This window comes from Balaenoptera musculus, chromosome 3 (assembly GCF_009873245.2).
Source record: "Balaenoptera musculus isolate JJ_BM4_2016_0621 chromosome 3, mBalMus1.pri.v3, whole genome shotgun sequence".
Lineage (NCBI taxonomy): Eukaryota > Metazoa > Chordata > Mammalia > Artiodactyla > Balaenopteridae > Balaenoptera > Balaenoptera musculus.
Genome location: NC_045787.1, coordinates 170,789,569 through 170,810,639, shown reverse-complemented (window position 1 = coordinate 170,810,639; position 21,071 = coordinate 170,789,569). Strand labels below are relative to the sequence as shown.

At 62.7% G+C, this 21,071-nt stretch overlaps 2 protein-coding genes across 3 annotated transcripts; both read left to right on the top strand.

Annotated features, from left to right (window-relative positions):
* On the top strand, positions 1-9,032 carry WDR18 (WD repeat domain 18). 2 transcript variants are annotated; one of them, XM_036848308.1, is made up of 11 exons: positions 1-1,003; positions 2,218-2,328; positions 3,485-3,618; positions 3,932-4,073; positions 4,564-4,707; positions 4,796-4,860; positions 4,946-5,070; positions 5,295-5,461; positions 6,149-6,217; positions 6,475-6,640; positions 6,784-9,032. In XM_036848308.1, the coding sequence occupies exons 1-10, from the start codon at positions 761-763 to the stop codon at positions 6,604-6,606; spliced, it is 1,332 nt and encodes a 443-aa protein (XP_036704203.1). In that variant the 5' UTR covers positions 1-760; the 3' UTR covers positions 6,607-6,640; positions 6,784-9,032. The 2 variants fall into 2 exon arrangements, with proteins under 2 accessions (XP_036704203.1, XP_036704204.1); XM_036848309.1 differs by having other exon boundaries at positions 2-1,003; positions 6,475-9,032.
* A 2,574-nt stretch (positions 9,033-11,606) lies between these two features.
* GRIN3B (glutamate ionotropic receptor NMDA type subunit 3B) lies at positions 11,607-21,070 on the top strand. Its single transcript, XM_036847155.1, is given in 13 exon segments — positions 11,607-11,960; positions 11,962-12,033; positions 13,687-13,861; positions 13,864-14,063; positions 14,066-14,280; positions 14,799-14,973; positions 14,975-15,832; positions 19,165-19,310; positions 19,377-19,498; positions 19,601-19,752; positions 20,084-20,248; positions 20,346-20,404; positions 20,588-21,070. Coding segments are annotated over 13 exon segments (3,099 nt in total). The 3' UTR covers positions 20,994-21,070.
* Position 21,071: the final 1 nt, after the last annotated feature.

The window sequence follows — 21,071 nt, the reverse complement described above, 5'->3', positions numbered from 1 at the left end:
GACGCACCCCGCACCCAGTCTCCCCAACGTTGCTTGTGGGTACGCCGCCCAGGACAGCCATGACACCGCGACTCCTGAGCGAAATTCCCCCTTTTCAAAGGTTAACAACTAATACCACATTTTAAAATGCACTGTTTGTAGACGTGGCCTGCGGCCGGCAGCGCTGACGCGAGATTGTTGGGTGCTCCCCAGACAGAGCTCGCGACTTGTTCGACCCGCACCAAGTTGCCGAAATAAAAATGTGGATTTTGTGGCCCCCGAAGAAGAGAGGTCCAGGGGGAGGCGGACGATGGATCCGTGAATATGCGTCTAACTACGTTTTGAACATCAGCTACCTGTTATGTTAGGTGCGTAGTCTGTTTTACGTACAATGTCTCATTCGGGCCTGTGAGGTCGGTATTCAATATCTGCACGTTAAAAATCATCATCATCATCATCCGAGAGGTTGAGTGCTTGACCAAAAGCGCCCACTGGAAATGGCCAAGGCAGACCTTCAGGCTCTGAAGCTACTAACTGCTCTCAGGAGACTCTCGGCCTTGGTTTCTCCATCTATTTTTGGAAGAAATCTCCTTCCAAGATCTCTAACCAGGCGGTGCGCCCCTTGATTCTCCGCGGAGCGGGAAAGAAGAGCCCACCTGATTCACAGGACGGCCCCCTCCCCGAGTCCTGTGCGCACGCTCGGGTCGGCCAGCCGCCGGGAGCCGGGCAACGTGGGCACCGCTCTAGCCGGCACGGCGCAGTCGCCCGCGTCTCGCTGGTGATGACACATGTCCGGGGCGGTGGAGAAGGAAAGATGGCGGCGCCCATGGAGGTGGCCGTGTGTACCGACTCGGCGGCCCAGCTGTGGAGTTGCGTCGTGTGGGAGCTGCACTCGGGCGCCAATCTGCTCACATACCGCGGCGGCCAGGCCGGGCCTCGCGGCCTGGCGCTGCTCAATGGCGAGTACTTGCTGGCGGCGCAGCTGGGCAAGAACTACATCAGCGCCTGGGAGCTACAGAGGAAGGTTCGGCGGCGCGCGCCCGGGCGCCGTTGGTGGGATGCGCGGGGCGCACGGGCCTGGGGTCGGAAGAGGGGGCGGTGGGGGCCGCACGGGCCCTGAACCCCGGTGGGAAGTGGGGAATCCTGTTAGGATGCTCTGCGCACGCGCGGGTCTGGGGGCTTTTTGGGGGGGAGGCGGGAGCCGCGCGCCCGGCGTCGGTGGGAGCGGTTAGGGCGCTGCGCGCACGCGCCGAGCTGAGGGTGGGCTGCAGCTTGGAGGTGTGGCGGGCGGGCCTCTGGGCAGCCAGCGGTGCGCACGCGCACAAGGAGAGCTGGGTGTGGGTCCCTTGGGGGCCCTGCGCTGGAGCCGGCGTGGGGCGGGAAGTGTAATTGAAAGGAGTTTGCCTTAGGGGTTCCGTGGGTATCGTGGGCTTGGAGGGTGAAGGTCCAAGGCCTGGGGGAGCCCGCTGAAGGGGAACCCGGAGATTCGTGTATTTATCACCTCTAAAAAGACGCTTATTTTTTGCCATTAGGGCCCACGGTTTCTCCTACAGAAATTTCAAAATGCAGCCCCTGAAGCTGCTCGCCACCTGTTTTTGCCAGCTGACATCTCTTTCGGCAAGCTCTGTGTTCTGGCTCTGCCTGGTGTGGTCCACACACAAACTCGAGAAGTTGTTCCATTTTAGACATTTAGAAACTGACGCTCAAGGTCCCAGGCGAGACTTCAGGGGATGCAGGACTGGGGCGAAAGCCTAGTGGCCAGACGGTTCCTCTGACCCCCAGTCCAGAGACGCACTGTCTTGCCTTTTTTTTTTTTTTTTATATTTATTTATTTATTCGTTTATTTGGCTGCGCCAGGTCTTAGTTGTGGCAGACGGGATCTTCGTTGCCGCGTGCGGGATCTTTAGTTGGGGCACGCGAGATCTAGTTCCCTGGGGACCAAACCTGGCCCCTCCCCCCCCTTCCCTGGCACTGGGAGCTGGGAGCACGGGAAGTCGCAGTGCTGTCTTGCTTTTCAGGAGAATCCACAGGCCTCCACCTCCACCCCCGCCCTGCAAAGCCTCAGCTGGAGCAAATACCCCCGTTCCTGAACCATGGATTTGGTCAAACCACCTCTGTCCCCAACTCCTCTTTCTAGTCCTCCTGGACTTACCAGCTGTCTGGGTGCCCCTCCCACTTGCCTCACTTCCCCCTGCTCCCCCATCAGGCATGAAACTCAGAAGCTTCTTCTTTGTCTAGGACCAGCTTCAGCAGAAGATCATGTGCCCCGGACCGGTCACCTGTCTCACCACGTCGCCCAACGGCCTCTACGTTCTGGCAGGGATTGCAGAGAGCATATACCTGTGGGAGGTGAGCATAGGAGCACAGAACCGGGGTGGCGGTCTCAGCCCGCGGGCTGCCAGCTGAGATCACTGACCCAGTTGTCACCGACAGTCTGTTACGTTTGGGGGGGAAGCTCACCTGACTTCCTGCGTAGACAGTGCAGGATCTGAGGCAACAAGATAAGGCCTTTCCTGACCTCGGCACCAGCAAAACGACCTTCCTGGCTGCCCCAGAGATCAGCAAAGAGAACCGACTGTTCTCTGTGGACTGTCCGAGGCCCAAAGAGATGAGAGGGAGCTGGTAATCTCACCCCGGGGCTCTTAAACCTAAGTATGTGATTCTGAAACTAAGAGGTCTTGCTCAGGCGCAGGGAGAGAAACGGAGGCAGGTCGCCCTGTGGTAGAAATCCTTCCTCTGCTCGCTGCCAAGCTGGTGCAGGGGGTGTGGGCAGACGTCAGCGGCCTCTCTGCCATCAGCAGACGTCTCAGGTGGTTGGCCTCCTTGATGGGGGACACTGTGTGGTCCTGGCTCCCCACCCTCTTGGAGAATTCCTGGCCAGCGTGAGCTGTGGCCACGAGGGGGCGCCCCACGGGGCCGACCGAAGGCTGGCACGCAGGCTGGGGGCTTTCTGACGCCTGTATCCTCCTCTGTGTGTAGCCTCTGTCCTTCCTTTTGCGGGGCGTGAGCGGCTGTGTCTGTGTCCAGGTGTTCCTTTTACAGAGACAGTGGCCACCTCACTCCCATGTCACCTCATCTGAATTGATTACGTCTCCAGAGATTATGTCCTGTTCAAGGGAGGTCACAGGTTCCGGAGGTTGGGCGTGGACACGTGTGTCTGGGGGACACAGTTCAACCCACGGCAGCATCTGTGCCCCCCGCCAGCCAGCTCGGAAGATGGTGACTTGCAGCTGTGCCTGCAAGGATCAGCCCTGGGTCCAGCCGATCCTGGAGAGACCCTCCCTCACCAGCCCCCCTCGGCCTTGTCCCCTCGCTCACACCTTCCCTGGGGCTGTGTTATCTCACTGGGGATAGGGTGGGAACAGGTGCTGGCAGGACCCAAGGGGGCATGACCCCCCAGCCTCCCTGTTTACTTCAGAGCCGCAGGCCAAGCACTGGTGCAGGGGGCCTGGGGCGGGCCCTCCCCCAGGGCTCCCCGTGACCCGGTGCCCTTCCGCCTCCCCAGGTTTCCACAGGGAACCTTCTGGTCATCCTGAGCCGCCACTACCAGGACGTGTCGTGCCTACAGTTCACGGGGGACAGCAGCCACTTCGTCTCGGGGGGCAAGGACTGCCTGGTGCTGGCTTGGAGCCTCTGCAGGTAGAGCCCTGGCCCTGGCGGCTCCCCATCCGGCTGTGGTCTCTGGCCGGGCAAGGCCTTTAACCACGAGGGCGGGGCCGGGCAAGGCCTTAACCACAAGGGCGGGGAGCCTGCTGTGCAGAGAGGCCAGGCCCCGGGGTGGGAAGGGGCTCCGGGCCAGGTAGGCTGGTGCCAGGAGGACGGGGCCCTGGGCAGCTACCCAGGACTTTTATTCGGGTGAGGGGGCCTGGTTACTGCCCAGAGACAGGGTATAAAGGCATCGAGATGTGGGCCGCCCTCCCTGCTGAGATCCGGCTCCTCCCCCACCCCCAAGCGTGCTGCAGGCAGACCCCTCCCGGACCCCCGGACCCCGGCACGTGTGGTCTCGCCACACCCTCCCCATCACAGACCTGCACTGCGGCTTTGGTGGGCCCCTGGCCCGGGTGGCCACCGCCTCGCTGGACCAGACAGTGAAGGTAGGGCCCTGCCCTGACCCCTGCAGTGGATCTGTGACCTGAGCCCGGCGGCTGGCGGGTTCCTGGCCCATGGGAGCCAGAGCATCATCTCCTCCCGCTGGCTGGTGGGTCCAGACAGCTCTTAATCCCCCGCTGCCTTTGGCCTCAAGGATGTCCGGGGTCGGGGGGGGCAGCCCAGGCCTGTGTCGGCTTGGAAATTCCCACTTGACCACTGCACCTGGCAGCTCCTGGCCAAGCCTCAGGGGATTTGAGGGAGTCCTCAAGTCTTCGTCCCTGGTTGGGGCAGTCCAGGGCTGACCTGGTGGTGGCCTGGGGGCTGCAGTAACTGAAGCCGGTGGTGGCGAGGGGTCCCAGCATGAGAACCAGGTCCCTGAACCCCCAAGACCCCCGTGGTGACAGCTGCTGTCTGAGGTTCCTGTGGCGTCCAGAGTCTCCCGGCGGGGCGCAGCCGCTCTCAGACCCATGCCCCCGCCCTCGCCCCCGCCCGCAGCTGTGGGAGATCTCCTCCGGCGAGCTGCTGCTGTCTGTGCTCTTCGACGTGAGCATCATGGCCGTGACCATGGACCTGGCTGAGCATCACATGTTCTGCGGTGGCAGTGACGGCTCCATCTTCCAGGTCGACCTCTGCACCTGGGTGAGTGGGCGTGGGGGGCCGGGGGGTGCGCGGCTTGGGGCTGAGACGCAGCCGTGCCTTGTGCTCACCGGCCCTCCCATTTCCACAGCCCGGGCAGAGAGAGAAGAGCTTCCAGCCGGAGCAGGACCACGGGAAGGTGTTCAGAGGGCACAGGTACGGGGACGGGGTCGACCAGGAGGTGGTGGGGAGGTCATTGTGCCGCCCTCCTCCGGGCGCCAGGTGACCTGTCTGTCCCCAGGAACCAGGTGACCTGCCTGTCAGTGTCCACGGACGGCAGCGTGCTACTCTCGGGCTCCCACGACGAGACGGTGCGCCTCTGGGATGTGCAGAGCCAGCAGTGCCTCAGGACGGTGGCTCTCAAAGGTGGGCGCGCACAGCCCTCCTGGAGGCCCTGGGCCCGGGGGGCCTTGCCCTTTTGTCCACACCGCGGGCAGCCCGGGGCTGGAGCAAGGACCCAGGGTTTGCCTCGTGGAGGGTGCGGACGGGAATGCACGGGAGCGTCAGGGCCAGGTGGGTGGCTGGAGGAGCGGAGGGTGGGAGCCCGGACCCATTGAGGGTGGGTCCCGATCGCCGCTCGCCCGCCCCAGGCCCCGTGACCAACGCCTGCATCATGCTGGCGCCCATCAGCATGCTGAGCTCCGACTTCAGGCCCAGCCTGCCTTTGCCCCACTTCAACAAGCACCTGCTGGGCACGGAGCATGGGGATGAGCCGCGCCACGGGGGCCTCACGCTGCGCCTGGGCCTCCACCAGCAGGTATGTCTCACCCTCAGCTGGGACCCCCACCCTTGGGCCTCAGCCTCTGCAGTGTGGCTCTGGGTGCCCTTGGGTCGGGTCCTGGTGGGGACCTTCCACGTTCTCCTCTGCTGAAGAGGCTTCTTTGCCCTTGTCGTTGAGGCCAGCCTGATGGCTGGTCCCTGACCTCAGGAAGCCCTGGAACCTTCCAGAGAGGGAGCGGGCCACGCACAGGGTGTTGTTTCAGGGGCCGATCAGGACCCAGAGGTTGTGCACGTGCAGCCACCTTCTCCAGCTAGGTGGTGGGAGAGCTCACAGCCCCAGTGCCCATGGGACCCCCTTCCATGACGGCCTGCCTGCCCCTCCAGGCCCCCGGGGCCCCTCCCTGCCTGTCCTCAGCGTGGCCAGCCTTGCACACTGAGGCCGGGCTCTGCTGTCTCTGCGCCTCAGAGTCACACGAGCCTTCGGGGCTGTCCACGCCCCTCCCGGCGGCCTGATGGATGGCTGTGCCAGGCTCCGGGCTGCTGGCCCAGGGCAGCGTGCCCAGACGGGGTCCAGCGGGAGATAGATGGCCTCCGGGCAGCAGCAGGGTCCATCTCACCGGGCGGGTGAGCCCTCCCAGGGCTGGAGGCTCTAGCCGACTGTGGGGCCGCTCGTCCCTCGAGGCTTGATGGGAGTGGCTGGCTAACGCGACCCCGTCTGTTCCAGGGGTCAGAGCCCAGCTACCTGGAGCGGGTGGAACAGCTGCACGGGGTGATGTGCAGCACGTTGGAGAAGGTGGGCGGGGAGAGGCCCCAAGATGGGGGAGGGGCGGGGCCCAAGATGGGGGAGGGGCGGGGCCCAAGATGGGGGCTTGTCCGGAGGGAAGGGCGGCAGGGGGCCTGGGCTGCGGGTTGGAAGGGATGTGCCCCCGCCCCACCCTCCGTCATGGATGGTGGGGACAGTGGCCCTCAGTGCCAGCCCCGCCCCGCTGCCTGCCGGTGGGATGTCTGAGGCCGCCTCCCGCTCTGAGCACTCTGCCGCCCCTCCCCCAGAACGTGCTGGGTGGCCAGGACCAGCTGCGGATCCGCGTGGCAGAGCTGGAGGACGAGGTGCGGAACCTGCGCAAGATCAACCGCGACCTATTCGACTTCTCCACGCGCATCATCACTCGGCCGGCCAAGTGAGCGCGTGTGCCCGACCCCGGCCGAGTGAGGCCCAGTGAGCGTGCGCGTAGCCCGGACCCACACCGGACCTGCCCCCTGGGCTCCCCCCAGGACCCTCCCGACTGGCTGGCAGACCCCGAGGCCCGAGGCCCGAGCCCGTTCCCTGCCGGCGTCCTATCATTTGGATTTGCCCACCAGGGGCTGTGGTCCAGTGTTGACCTGCTGTCCTCCCGTGACCTGCCATGTTGTGTTGGTGCTGTGCCGTGTCTAACAAAAGACCTGAAATCCTGCCTCTCGGCCTCCTTGTGCCCACGCCGGGCTCAGGACCCCGGTGGCAGGACCTGCTTCAGGGACCTCACCGTAGCCATCACAGGGTCCGAGTTTCAGATCTAGCGTCGAGAAGCCTGGGTTCTCACTTCTTCACTCACCTGCCGCCCCAGTGCCTTTCCATGACCCAGAGGCCATGCCACCCGTGGGACGGGACAGGGACATTCTGGGAGCTGCAGGACGAGGTCCCCAGGGGCAGGAGTGACTCAGGGACAACAGTGCAGTCACACTGGTCCCGTCCCCCCAACCTGGGTCAGGGCAGCTGGCTCTGGGGTGGCAGCCAATTCTGGGCCAGGGTCATCTTGACCAGAACCTTCTTGGTGTCAGGGGCCAGAGGGAGGCCAGGCCCCACCCCCACTGCCAAGGGGAGACAGGGACACCACCAGCTGGCACCTGGAGCCCAGCCGAGAGGTGGGCCCTCAGGCTGCCCATGGAACCTTCCAGAAAGCTGCCCCCAAATGACAGTCTGCTTAATGGTCCAGAAAATCCACATGACTTAGCAGGTGCTGTAATGACCTCGGCTGGGGGCTAGCTTCTGGTTCATGTCTTTAGCTAGTGGGTATCCCCGCTGGGGCTCTGCACCCACCCTCATGGCCCACCTTGCCCAGGAAGCTGCCAGGTGAGGAGTCCTGTTGGCTGATAGGGTCCACATTGTAGGTGCAGCCCCTGGGCCCCTGGTGGATCCCAAGAAGTGAGGCGGGGTGGGGGAGCGGGTCGCGAGGCAGCTCATGAGAGCAGAGCTGGGGGTCGGAGCTGCGCCCTCCTCCCCAGAGCACCCAGGGCTGTTTTCCTGTCTGCAGTCTGCGCCCAGTCCGTTCTCACCCCCTTGGTTTCCAGAGGGTCCGGAAGATTAGGAGAGGGCCTCAGAATTTGGCTGAGATTCCCCTGGGGCCAAGGGCCACCTCACCTGCCCAGGCCCTGCGTCCCCAGGCCCTGGCCCTGGTGAGGGTCCCTGGCAGCCCTGGTGCTGAGCCTGAGGCCTGCTGCCCTCTGCCTGGGACGCTGCCCCACGCCCCCAGCTGTCTGCACTCGCCCCGTGATTCAGTGGCTTGGAAGGAGAGGCCAGTTTTTGAGGCCCCAGTGTTGCTCTTTGTCTTGTGGAGTCCCAGGCAGGAGCTGGCAGGTGGCCAGGAGACGGGCTGGGGATTGGCCAATGTCTGGCAGCCACCTCCCGGGCTCTGGGTTTTTCCCTGGGGAGCAGGGGTATTGTTCTCATTGCCCTGGACCCTCAGCTGCCGCCTTGGGTCCTGGGGTTCCTCCTGGTTCATCTGCCACACCCATGGCTGGGGTGAGGGTAGGCACCCCTGGGTGGGGTCCCCACCCCTGGGGCTGTCACTCTGATGACTCGGCCCTGAAGGGGGGTGCCTGGCTGGGCCTGGGAAGATCCTCCAGTTGACACGCAACCGTCTTTGCCCGCACTGTCCCTGCCACCTGTCCTTGCGGGCCTGCAAGGTCTCCTGTCCCCCTTCCGCGGGCCATGCTGAGAGAGTTCACAGGAGGTCGGTTGGCGGGAGCTGGTTGCAGAGAAGGTCGCTGGTGGGCCGTGAAGGCTGGAGCCCGTTTACCTCTCCCTGAAATCCCCAGATGGCCCTGGGCAAGCCACACCTGGCCCTGAGGCTCGGTGTCATCTGTAAAAGGGAACACACACCTCCTCGGCCTGCGAGGAGCCTTCAGGAGCTGGTGTGCAGCTGAGCAGGTGTGTGACAGGTGCCAGGCACACGGCCAGCAATGCCGCTGTTGTTGTCCTGTCTGTAAAAATCTGTAGAAGCACAATTTGACCCTGAATCCTGGGCCATCACTGCCAGAGGGGCAGGTGCAGGTGGCACCCAGCATTCACAGATGACTCCTGCATGTGCGCTGAGTTTATGTAAACTGCAGTGACATACCGCCTCTCACACACCAGGACAGCTGTTATTTAAGAAACAAAACGTGTCAGGAGGCGATGGAGAAATCTGAGCCCTTCTGCACTGCTGGTGGGAAGGTGAAATGGTACAGCTGCTGTGGCCAGTAGCCTGGAGGGTCATCAAAAAGTTACACGTGGAATCACCATATGCTCCAGCAATCCCCCTCCTGAGTGCATCCTCCAAAGAAATTAAAGCAAGAGACTCGAGATGTTTGCACGCTCGTGTTCATAGCAGTGTGATTCACAACAGCCAAAAGGTGGAGACAACCCAAGTGGCCATTGACAGGTGATAAACAGTGTGGTCCAACCACACAAGGGAATATTATTCAGCCTTAAAAAGGAAGGAGATTCTGACACCTGCTACAACAGGGATGAACCTTGAGGGCATGATGCTCAGTGAGAGAAGCCAGACACAGGACAGATACTGTCTGATTCCACTCACGGGGGTCCCTGGGGGAGTCACATCCACAGAGACAGGAAGTAGATGGTGGGGGCTGGGGGAGGGGGTGGGGAGTCAGGGTTTCACAGGGACAGAGCTTCAGTTTGGGAAGATGAGAAAGTTCTAGAGGTGATGGTGGGAAGGCTGCACAACGTGATTGTGCTTAATGCCACCGAGCTGTGCACTTAAAAATGATTAAAATGGTGAACTTTACATTATGTATATTTTACCACAATTAAGGAAAAAACCTTGCCTGTGTCCACTTGTTTGATGTGCACGGTAGCTGGGAGGTCAGAACTACTACCATTGAGCTTGTAAAGATGGGAGCTGAGGGACTTCCCTGGTGGTCCAGTGGTTGAGACTCCGCCTTCCAATGCAGGGGCTGCCGGTTTGATCTCTGGTCGGGGAGCTAAGGTCCCACGTGCCTTGGGGCCAAAAAACCAAAACATAAAATAGAAGCAATATTGTAACAATTTAATAAAGACTAAAAATGGTCCACGTCAAAACAAAAAAACTTGAAAAAAAAAAGCTGGGAGCCGAGGCGCAGAGGCCAGGGCGCCCAGCACAGGTCATGCAAGTAGTGGGCCTTGGGGGAAGGTGAGGTGTAACAGCAGGGCCCGAGATGGGGCGGCTTCAGGGGGTTACCCCGTGAGTCCCAGGGGGGCCCAAGGCGCTGTCGGGTGCTCGCGTACCTACCAGAACCAGCAGCCAGTAATGTTTGTTGACTGACTGACTGACTGCTGAGGGCCACGTTAGGGTGAGGAGGTATCCCCTCCCCAGGATGGGTCCGTTTCTGGGGACTCATGCTGGCATAGGGACCTTACCCCAGGGTGGGGTGAGGCCCAGGTGGTCCCTGAGGACACTTCTTAACCTGGCGCCTCACCCAGAACAGTGGGGGGGGGGTGCTCCCTGGTATGACCCTCCCTGTCCTGGGATGCCTGGCCAGGTGGCTGGATGAGGTGGCCTTGTCACCTGGAAGCCAGCCACCCAGCTCTCATTAGTCATCTCAAAATTCCATTCATGCTGCTGGCCGGTACTTGCATTTTTCCTCATCTAATGGAGTTTGTCCCCTGCATCTCTAACACTGGCTCCAAAAGGAGACGGTTTCTTGTGCGTGAAAAAAATCAACTGAGTGTAGACGCGTTCCTTAGAGCTGGAATGTTCCATGCGCAGCTGCTCCCCTGTGCCCTGCGGGGTCTAGGGAGAAGCCTGGCTTTTTCCACTCCCCCACCTGGGATGGGAGAATTCCACGCAGGGTGCTCCTGGGCCCTTACTTGACCGGTGGTTATTGAGCGCCTCCCACAGGCCAGGGCCACAAGAAAGTCTCCATGGCATTTGTCTTGGGGAGGCCCAGAGAATGTAGGAAGAGGCTGGGGGATTGGTAGGCGGCGGGGAGCTAAGGAAGGTTCCGGGGCAGCGGAGAGTGATGTAACCACGCGTCCTTGTCTGAGCAGTTGCTCAAAGCAACAAGCAATTATAGAGTGCCTGCTGTGTGCAAGCACTGGAGACAGCAGTTAACGAGCCAGACCCGCCCCTGTCTCCCAGAGCTGGCCACTGAATAAAGCAAATAAAGGGACTTTTAAAAAGACGATGGCGTGTGATGGAGTTCATGTAGGCAGGGATGACGGGGGCGTTCTGAATCTTTCTGGGTGACAAGCTAGGAAAGTTTTTCCAGCAGGGGCATTTGGCACTGGGTCTTGAAGGGTGAAGAGGAATTCTCTGGCTCAAGTTGTCTGCCCGCAGCTGGAGGGCAGGAGACCTTCCCCACACGTTCCCATCAGACAAGTCTGCTTCAGTTTCTCTGGGGCGCCAACGATGGTAGAGCACGTGGACGGGTTGGTCTGGGTAGACGCTGCTCCCTGGAGGAGGAGGGTGCGGCTGGGTGACTATGGACGCACACTGACCCCTTGTGGGCCTTAGTTTCCCTGACTGAGAAATGGGAACCGTTGCCAGGCTGGAGGGGGGATGAGGGAGGGATCCAGGGGTGAGTGTGGGCACCGGTCTTGATGCAAAATCCCTCCCTGCTGCTAACGTCGGCTTCCTCATCTGTAGAGTGGGCACAGAGCCAGGAGGAGCAGTGGTTCGATTCCACACCCCACCCCAACCCCCGTCTGCTGTGGCCATCTGAGCCTCAATTTCGCGCCCTGCGTAGTGAGACCCACGCCTCCCTAGTGGGCTGCCTGGCACTGCGGGACCGGGAGGGGGGAGGGCGGACGCAGGTGGGCGGTCTCGGGCAGGGAGGGAGGCGCCGGCCCGGCGGGGGCGGGGAGGGAGCGGCGGGGGCGGCCGAGATCCCGCCTCCCGTGGTGCCACCCGCGGCTCCGCCCCGCGGCGCCCGCCGGCAAATTTAGGATGGAGTTTGTGCGGGCGCAGTGGCTCGGCCTGGCGCTAGCGCTGGGGCCGGGGCCCGCCGGGGGCCACCCGCACCGGTGCGGCGTCCTGGCGCGCCTGGGGGTCTCGGTGCGCCTGGGCGCCCTCCTGCCCCGCGCGCCCGCCGCCCGCGCCCGCGCCCGCGCCGCCCTGGCCCGGGCCGCCCTGGCGCCGCGGCTGCCGCACAACCTGAGCCTGGAGCTGGTGGTCGCCGCGCCCCCCGCCCGGGACCCCGCCTTGCTGGCCCGCGGCCTGTGCCAGGCGCTGGCGGCACCGGGCGTGGCGGCCGTGCTAGCCTTCCCCGAGGCGCGGCCCGCGCTGCTGCAGCTGCACTTCCTTGGCGGCGGCCACCGAGACCCCCGTGCTCAGCGTGCTGCGGCGGGAGGCCCGCGCTCCCCTCGGCTCCCCGGTACGCGCGGACGCCGGGGTCAGGACGTGCGGGGACCCGGGGTCGGGATGGGAGAGACCCTGGGACGCTCTTGGAGCGCGGGGCCCGGGGGTCCGGATAGCTGAGTCCTTGGGACACGCGGGCCTCAGAGTCTGGACACTAAATGCAAGAGTCCGGATGCGGGGAGACTCGGAGTCCGGATGACAGAGGCCCAGGGACGGCCCTCGGGTTCGCGGAACCTGGACCCCTGAACCCGGATGTCCCCGGAGATCAGGGACCCGGAATGGGAGGCGGGAGCCCAGGGGCGCAGGGACCTAGAGCCACGGAACCCCGCGGCTCGGGAACCCCGCGGGATGCCTCTGGACCCCAGATGGCGGATCCCACAGGACGCTTCCCTGGGCTTTGGCGGTGGAGTCCCACTAGGAGCGCGGCCCCCTTCCCCGGTCAGGTCAGAGGGCGCCTCCGGATTCCCACCAAGCAGGGCCGCAGGGCTGGGATGGGGAAGCGGGTCTCCCTGCTCGCTCTCCAGGGGCTGCAGTTTCAGGGGCTGCGGCTGGAGACTTTCCTCCTGCCAGGATCCTACCAGAGGCCCTCGAGGCCGAGGCTACCCACACCCCACAGCCTCCCTGATGGCCTTCTCAGGTCCCCAGGGCCACCCTGTCTCTCCTAAACCCTCCATCCTCCTCCACCCTGTCCTCGTTCGTCCTTGGAGTTTATTCTCTTTTCTTAATTACACCCCCAGGCTGGAATTTGGGTCCGAATAAGTAGAGAATGGGACAAGGAGGAGAGAAGGGTGATTGGCAGAGCTCTGGGGACCCTGTTGTGCCCCAGGGAAAGAACCCCCTCCCAGGGCCAGCAGGGAGGGACCCAACACTGGGACATGGGGTCTGGAAGGGGGCCTGCCTCTCTCCAAACCCACCTTGAAGCCCCCTCAGGCCTTCCTTCTCCTGAGGGCGGGGAGACCCTGACCCTAGAGGAGGCCCAGGTCTCATTAACCCCCCTCTGTCCTTGACCCCCTCCCGGTGGGAGAGATGCAGGACCCAAATCCATGCCTGTGGCGCCCTCTGCAGCCGGATCCAGGAACTGCACCCTCTGCAGTTGGACCTGTCAGGCTTTGGGGGGGTACTGGCTTGCCCCGCCGCCCCGCGGGAGACTGAGCAGCAGCCCCCAGCCTTTCCCCCTGCACTCAGCACCCTGTCCCCACCCGGACAACACCCTGCCTACATTAGGTGTCTGGCAAAGCTCTCTCGTCCTTCCCATGCTCAAAGCAAATTCAGGAGAACTTTCTGGGTCCCTGAGCACGGAGGGGGGCCCCTCAGTCCCTAGCTTGCCTGGTAAGTCTGAATAGAGGTGGGGTAGTGGAGCTGGGTTTTGAAGGATGTGTAGGAGTTGTCTGTCGTAGATGGGAAAAGGTATTCCAGCTGGGGAATGCAAAAAGCCTCAGGGTGACTGGAGCCAAGAGAACAGGCCCTGAATGTCAGGCCAGGGCCGGACATTGTGCTGATGGCGATGGGGAGCCACAGAAGGGGTTAGAGCAGGTGTGGGGCTGGGAAGAAGCAGGCACAAGGTCCAGTTATCAAGGTGTCGTGCGTTTATTGAACATGTACAGACGGGGTGGGAAGAGTGTGGTGGGACACTGAGTTTGCCAGCCCTAACTGACCACCCCTTTGCCAGAACCCCTTCCACCTGCAGCTGGACTGGGCCAGCCCCCTGGATACTCTGCTGGACGTGCTGGTGTCCTTGCTGCAGGCGCACAGCTGGGAGGACGTTGGCCTGGTGCTCTGCCGCGTGCGGGACCCTGGTGGCCTTGTGGCCCTGTGGACAAGCTGGGCGGGCCGGGCTCCGAAGCTCCTGTGGACCTGAGCCGACCAGACCCAAGTGATGCAGGGCTGCGGGCCCGCCTGGCCCCACTGGGGGTGCCCGCGGGGGGAACGGCCCCAGTCCCTGTGGCCATACTCCTGGGTTGCAACGAGGCTGGCGCCCGGCAGGTGCTGCAGGCCGCACCCCCCGGGCCCCGCTGGCTGCTGGGCATGCCGCTGCCCGCCGAGGCACACTCCCCACCGAGGGCCTGCCACCTGGGCTGCTGGCGTTGGGCGAGGTCGCTCGGCCCCCGCTGGAAGCCGCCATCCACGACGCGGTGGAACTAGTGGCCTGCGCGCTGGGCAGCACGGCCCGCGTGCAGCCGGAGCGCGCCCTCCTCCCCGCCACGGTCAACTGCAATGACCTGCCGCTGCCCGGGCCCGAGTCCTCCGGCCGCCTCTTGGAACGGTGAGCAGGGACCCTGCTGCAGGAAGCCGCGTCTGCCGGTGCGGCGTGAGAGGCGACATTATCGGGCATTTGCTGTATGCCAGGCGCTGTGTCCATCTTGGGTGGAAGCAGAGCCCAAGAAGGAGATTCTGCTGGCGGGCTGGCGGGTGTGTGTGTGTGTGTGGTGTGTGTGTGGTGTGTGTGTGTGTGTGGTGTGTGTGTGTGTGTGTGCGCCTTTGGGAGAAGCGGGAAAGGAGGGAAAGGAACAGAAAGGAACAGGTGAGGCTCTGCCTGACCCGGGGAGCCCTAGAGCGGGGACAGCACCCCGCAGCAAGAAGGCCCCACCTGGGTCTCTCAGCTGGGCTTTGGGCTGGGCTGTCGCCCCAGCCCCCAGGGCGTGGGTACCCCGGCTGGGAAGGGGATCTGGAGTGGGGGGTACAGCAGCATCCCCCGTGGCCCGGTGTGTCTGAGGCAGGGCGATAGGTCTCACCTCGGGAGAGGGATCCCTCCGCCGCCCTGATGCCGCCCACCCCCACCAGGTTCCTGGCCAACACGTCCTTCCGGGGCCACACGGGGCCGGTGTGGGTGACCGGCTCCTCGCAGGTGCACATCTCCCGGCGCTTCCGCGTGTGGAGCCTCCGCCGGGACCCGCGGGGCGCCCCGGCCTGGGCAACGCTGGGCCGGTGGCAGGACGGGCGGCTGGAGTCAGAGGCGGGGGGGCGCGGCCGGGCGGCCCCCACCCCCGCCGGGCGCCTGGGCGCGGCCCAAGCTGCGCGTGGTGACGCTGGTGGAGCACCCGTTCGTGTTCGCCCGCGAGCCGGACGAGGACGGTCGGTGCCCGGAGGGGCAGCTGTGCCTGGCCCCCGGCACCAACGACTCGGCCGCCCTGGACGCGCTCTTCGCCGCGCTGGCCGACGGCTCGGCGCCCCGCGCGCTGCGCAGGTGCTGCTACGGCTACTGCATCGACCTGCTGGAGCGCCTGGCGGAGGACGCGCCCTTCGACTTCGAGCTGTACATCGTGGGCGACGGCAAGTACGGCGCGCTGCGCGACGGCCGCTGGGCCGGCCTGGTGGGCGACCTGATGGCCGGCCGGGCGCACATGGCCGTCACCAGCTTCAGCATCAACTCAGCCCGCTCGCAGGTGGTGGACTTCACCAGCCCCTTCTTCTCCACCAGCCTGGGCATCATGGTGCGCGCATGGGACACGGCGTCGCCCATCGGCGCCTTCATGTGGCCGCTGCACTGGTCCATGTGGCTGGGCGTCTTCACCGCGCTGCACCTGACTGCGCTCTTCCTCACCCTCTACGAGTGGCGCAGCCCCTTCGGCCTCACGCCCCGCGGCCGCAACCTGGGCACCGTGTTCTCCTACTCCTCCGCTCTCAACCTCTGCTACGCCATCCTCTTTGGACGCACAGTGTCCAGTAAGACGCCCAAGTGCCCCACGGGCCGCCTCCTCATGAACCTGTGGGCCATCTTCTGCCTGCTTGTGCTGTCCAGCTACACGGCCAACCTGGCCGCCGTCATGGTCGGGGACAAGACTTTTGAGGAGCTGTCGGGGATCCACGACCCTAAGGTGTGTGGCCGTGGGGTTTCAGGGGTCAGAGCCTGGAGGTCACCCCCGCCCCCCGTCCCCACCCAGTAGAGGGCGGCCATCTGCTCCCGCAAACTCATGTTGAACTCAGCTGGGACAAAACAGGCGAGGCTGCTGGCGAGAATCAAGAGAGAGAAACAAAGTAGATGGTGTGTGAATTGGTGATAAAGTTCCAGGGAGGAAAATTAGACAGGGTGGGGACACAGGGAGCACTGGGGAGGGATGATTTCTCAAACGGGGGTCAGGAATTCCTCTGGGAGAGGTGATATGTGAGGGACTTTTATGTAGATATCAGGGAGGAATATGGTAAGCAGAGGAGGCAGCCTGTGCAAAGGCCCTGGGACAGGATTGTGCTTGGCAGGTTGGAGGAACAGCAAGGAGACCTGTGTGTGGCTGGAGCAGAGTGAGTGAGGGGGGAGAGGGGGGAGGGGAGAGCAGGGAGGGGGATGGGGCAGGTCATGCAGGGCCTGCACATGTGGGAGGACCTGGGCCTCCACAGAAGCCCCGTTTAGACAGAACTTTCACCAGGAGTCCTGGAGGGCTGTGGGCAGAGCAGGGCATGCCCCAGCCTACATATTTTTCTCTTTTAATGAAAAAATTTTAATATTCTAGAGTAGGGAGCAAGGCCCACCATGAATGAACCCATTGCCCGGCTCCAAAGTCAACTCCTGACCAGTTTCGTCCATGCACCAGCCATAGCCACTGGATTACCATGAGGGAAATCCCAGGTCTCCTGTCATTTTGTCATGAGTATTCTGGGAACTTAAACATCAGGCAGCCATTTTTCTCAGTTGTCTTTTTTTTTTTTTTCACGGTTTGTTTGAATCTGGATCCAAAATGTACAGACCCAGAGGAAGGTAGAAACCTCCTTGTTACCAAACCAAACTCGGGTCCACTCACCTGCAGGCAGTAAAGCCAATCTACCGACACAGGGTCCTGGTGAAGGAAAGCACAGTGTTTACTGCAGACGCCAAGCAAGGAGTCTGCACAGCTAGTGCTTAAGACCTGAACTCCTGGATGGCTTTCAGGGGAAGGTTTATTTTTGTTTGTTTGTTTTTTAATTTTTATTTAAGTACTGGGGAAAGGTTTTTTTTTATTTTTTTATTTTTTTTTTATTTATGGCTGTGTTGGGTCTTCGTTTCTGTGTGAGGGCTTTCTCCAGTTGCGGCAAGTGGGGGCCATTCTTCATCGCGGTGCGCGGGCCTCTCACTATCGCGGCCTCTCTTGTTGTGGAGCACAGGCTCCAGACGCGCAGGCTCAGTAATTGTGGCTCACGGGCCCAGTCGCTCCGCGGCATGTGGGATCTTCCCAGACCAGGGCTCGAACCCGTGTCCCCTGCATTGGCAGGCAGATTCTCAACCACTGCGCCACCAGGGAAGCCCCTGGGGAAAGGTTTTTAAAGACAGGGTGAGGGAGGGGGGTTGTGGGGTGTGTGATTAGCTCCTGGATGTTCTTCTGATTGGTTGGTGGTGAAGTAATTGGGAGTCAACATCATCAACCTTCTGGTTCCAACCGGTCTGGGGTCTATGTGCTTGTGGGCAGCATGCAGTTAACTTCTTCCACCTGGTGGGGGTTTCAGTATCTGCAAAAGAGCTCAAAGGATCTGGCTCAAAATTTTTTTTTTTTTTTTTTGCCATGCCGCATGGCCTGCGGGATCTCAGTTCCCCAACCAGGGATTGAACCCATGCCCCCTGCAGTGGAAGCACTGAGTCTTACCCACTGGACCGCCAGGGAAGTTCACTGGCTCAGAATATTATCTACAGCCCTTGAGAAGGAATTAAAAGTCCTTGACTTTAATAGCTAAACTATTATTATTATTTTGTCTTGTTTGACTGTTTTCCTTTGTTTCTGCATTTTCTCACTTCTTTGATTAAATTTATTCTTTGGAACTCGGGGAAGGCCTAGGAGACTAAAGTTTTTCTACAGACAAGAGGCAGGCAGAGGACTGGGTGGGGGTCTGTCCCGGGAGGGCCCCATGGGGCCATCTTGACACTCCATCTTTTTGTTCACTAGCGATTTGTTTGTTGGAGAAGTTGTTTTTTCTCCTGCAGCATCTCCCAGTGTTTGGATCTAGCTGCTCTCGTCCCCTGCTGCTCCCCCACCCCAGCGTCCTCTGTTAAACCAGTAATGAGACCTAGATGCTTGCTGTCCCGTGGGCCAGCCACTCTCCACATGTGGCTACTTTTTTAAAATAATTTTTTAAAACAATTTTTTTTTTTTTTTTTTTTGGCTGTATTGGGTCTTCGTTTCTGCGTGCAGGCTTTCTCTAGTTGCGGCGTGCAGGCTTCTCATTGCGGTGGCTTCTCTTGTTGCGGAACACAGGCTCTAGGCACGCGGACTCAGTAGTTGTGGTGCACGGGCTTAGTTGCTCCCCGGCATGTGGGATCGAACCCATGTCCCCTCCATTGGCAGGTGGATTCTTAACCAATGCACCACCAGGGAAGTCCTGTGGCTACTTTTTAAATTGATTTAATTGAAAGCACTCAACAGCCACTTGAGAACAGCACAGGTGTAGAGCATTTCCTTCCCCAGAAAGTTCTAGATGGCCCTGCTTGCCTCAGGTCTGTCTTTTCGGAAGTGCTGTAGCCCCGATAAGGAGGCCCTGGTCAGGTGGCCTCAGCAGCCACTCATGGTTTGCTTTAGGGAGGTTGCACAAACAGTGGGTGGGCCGGAGAGCCCAGGGCTGAGGGGGCAGCGCTGGTGCAGGAGGAATGGGGGATGGGGGCCTTGGGTGGGGGCTGCGGAGGGGCGAGCACCGGGAAGGTCCAGGGTGTCCGGAGGGCAGTGCCCACAGGATCTGCAGGTGGACGGGACGTGGAGATGAGAGGCGCAGGGGCGGGCAGAGGAGGGAGAGCGACTGAGGTGGGAAGGTGTGGGGTGGCTCGGGAGTGGGTCTTGGACGCGGTGAGCTTGGGGTTCCCGGGGGACCCTAAGGAGAGACGCAGAAGGTGCGGCGGAGGCGGAAGTGTGGAGTTAAGGGCCTGGAGATGGACGTGCGGGTGTTAGAACATTTTCAACTGGGTGGTCCTGCCCCCAGGGGACACTGGGCCATGTCCTGGCACATCTATGGTTGTCAGACTAGGGCAGGGGGCTCCTGGCATCTAGGGGGTGGGGCCAGGGATGTTGCTCCACACCCCACGGAGCCCAGGACGGCCCCCCAGAGATGACGTGGCCCACGTGAGCCGGGCGAAGGGAGACTCTGGTTGAGAGCCCTGGGCCTGGGCGCTCCGGGCTGGCGGATGGAAGGGGGGTGGGGGAGAGCCGGGCCGGGATCAAGGCCCCACCCCAGGCGCTGACCGGGCGCTGGCCCGCAGCTGCACCACCCGTCCCAGGGCTTCCGCTTCGGCACCGTGCGGGAAAGCAGCGCCGAGGCCTACATCAAGAAGAGCTTCCCGGAGATGTACGCACACGTGCGGCGCCACAGTGCGCCCACCACGCCCCACGGCGTCGCCATGCTGACGTGAGGGGGGCGCGCGGGGCGGGGCCAGGCGGGCGGGGATGCTCACCCCGTCGCCCTCCCCGGCAGAAGCGACCCCCCCCCCCCCAAGCTCAACGCCTTCATCATGGACAAGTCGCTCCTGGACTACGAGGTGTCCATCGACGCCGACTGCAGACTGCTGACCGTGGGCAAGCCTTTCGCCATCGAGGGTGAGCGGCCCCCGGGACCAGTGATCTGCGGGCTCCAGGCAGGCGCAGCTCCTGTGGGTCTGCGTCCAGCCCAGTCCCAACCCAACGCCCGGCCTCCCCCAGGCTATGGCATCGGACTCCCCCGGAATTCGCCGCTCACCTCCAACCTGTCCGAGTTCATCAGCTGCTACAAGTCATCCGGCTTCATCGACCTGCTGCACGACAAGTGGTACAAGATGGTGCCTTGTGGCAAGCGGGTCTTCGCCGTTACAGAGGTAGGGCAGGCCCGGGACGCAGGGAGGGGTAGGCGTGGGGGACTCTGAGCCTGTGTGGTCCTTCACCAAGGTGACCAACCCCTGCTCGTTCCCAAGACTGTGTGTTTGCCTGCTTTTCTGCACCCTATTCATCCTCCAAAACCCCAGTTCCAGTGGCCTTTCTTCTATGACACCTCACATCTGAAAATGGAGCCGTAGCCTTCCAATCCAGCTCCACAGCCCCAGGCCCTTCTCTCTGGCCCAACCTCTGCCCCCACCCCCGTCCAAGGCCAGGGCTTCCCAAGGGTCTGCCATGGCCAGGAGGGGTTTTGTGCCTGCGTCCTGCCCACAGACCCTCCAGATGGGCATCTACCACTTCTCTGGACTCTTCGTGCTGCTCTGCCTGGGCCTGGGCAGTGCTCTGCTCAGCTCGCTGGGCGAGCACGTCTTCTACCGCCTGGCGCTGCCGCGCATCCGAAGGGGCAACAAGATGGAGTACTGGCTGCACACGAGCCAGGTGAGGAGCGGGGGCTGGGGGTGGAGGGAGGGCGGAGCGCGCGCAGGACGGCCTGCCGCTGACCCGACCCCGACGCGACTTCTGTCTTGGCTCCTAGAGAATCCATCGCGCCCTCAACACAGAGCCGCCCAAGGGGCAGGAGGAGCCGGAGCCGAGGTAAGGGGCCCTGGGGGCCGCTCTCCACCCCAGCAACTCCCATCTCCGCCCTCCAGCCGACCAATGGATCCATACCACCCGCCACCCACGGCCTCCTCAGGAACCCTGACCCTAAAGGGCAGAGTGGGACTGTGGGTAGGACACAGCTGCCCAGCCTCATCCGTCCCCAGGGGTCCCGAGGAGCCGCAGCAGGACACTCTGGCCGCCCCCGCGGGCCCCGGGGGGCTGGACACGGGTGTGCCGGGCCTCGGTGAGGGAGCGTTGCACGCACTTCCTGCTGGAGCCAGCCGTGGCCACCGCTGCCGCTCCCGTTGAGGATGCCCCAGACGCGGATGCAGATGCAGCCGGGCCACCCGGGGGCCCCGTCTCGCTCTGCTCCAACGGCCACCCGCCCGCCGAGCTGTTCCCTGGCGCCCCGCGCCCCGGGGAGCTAGAGCAGCTGGAGCAGCGCATCGTGGGCACACGTGAGAGGCTCCGCCAGGCGCTGGTGCAGCGCGGGCAGCTCCTCGCCCAGCTCAGGGACAGCACCCGCGACGGGCCGCGCAGCCTGCTCCAGGCCTCCGAGGAAGCACCCGTGGCCGCCCGGTGACGCGGGACCAGGCCCTCCTCCACCTGCAGCAGGGGCTTCGAGGGACCCCGCCCCCTCCCCGCACAGACAAACGCTGGC

Bases quoted from the DNA above. Each gene is read 5' to 3' on its own strand.
- WDR18 (XM_036848308.1), top strand. From the start codon at position 761: ATGACACATGTCCGGGGCGGTGGAGAAGGAAAGATGGCGGCGCCCATG. The intron at 3,619-3,931 runs GTAGAGCCCTGG...CCCACCCCCAAG, and splicing joins CTGGCTTGGAGCCTCTGCAG to CGTGCTGCAGGCAGACCCCT. The intron at 4,074-4,563 runs GTAGGGCCCTGC...CCCCGCCCGCAG, and splicing joins CGCTGGACCAGACAGTGAAG to CTGTGGGAGATCTCCTCCGG.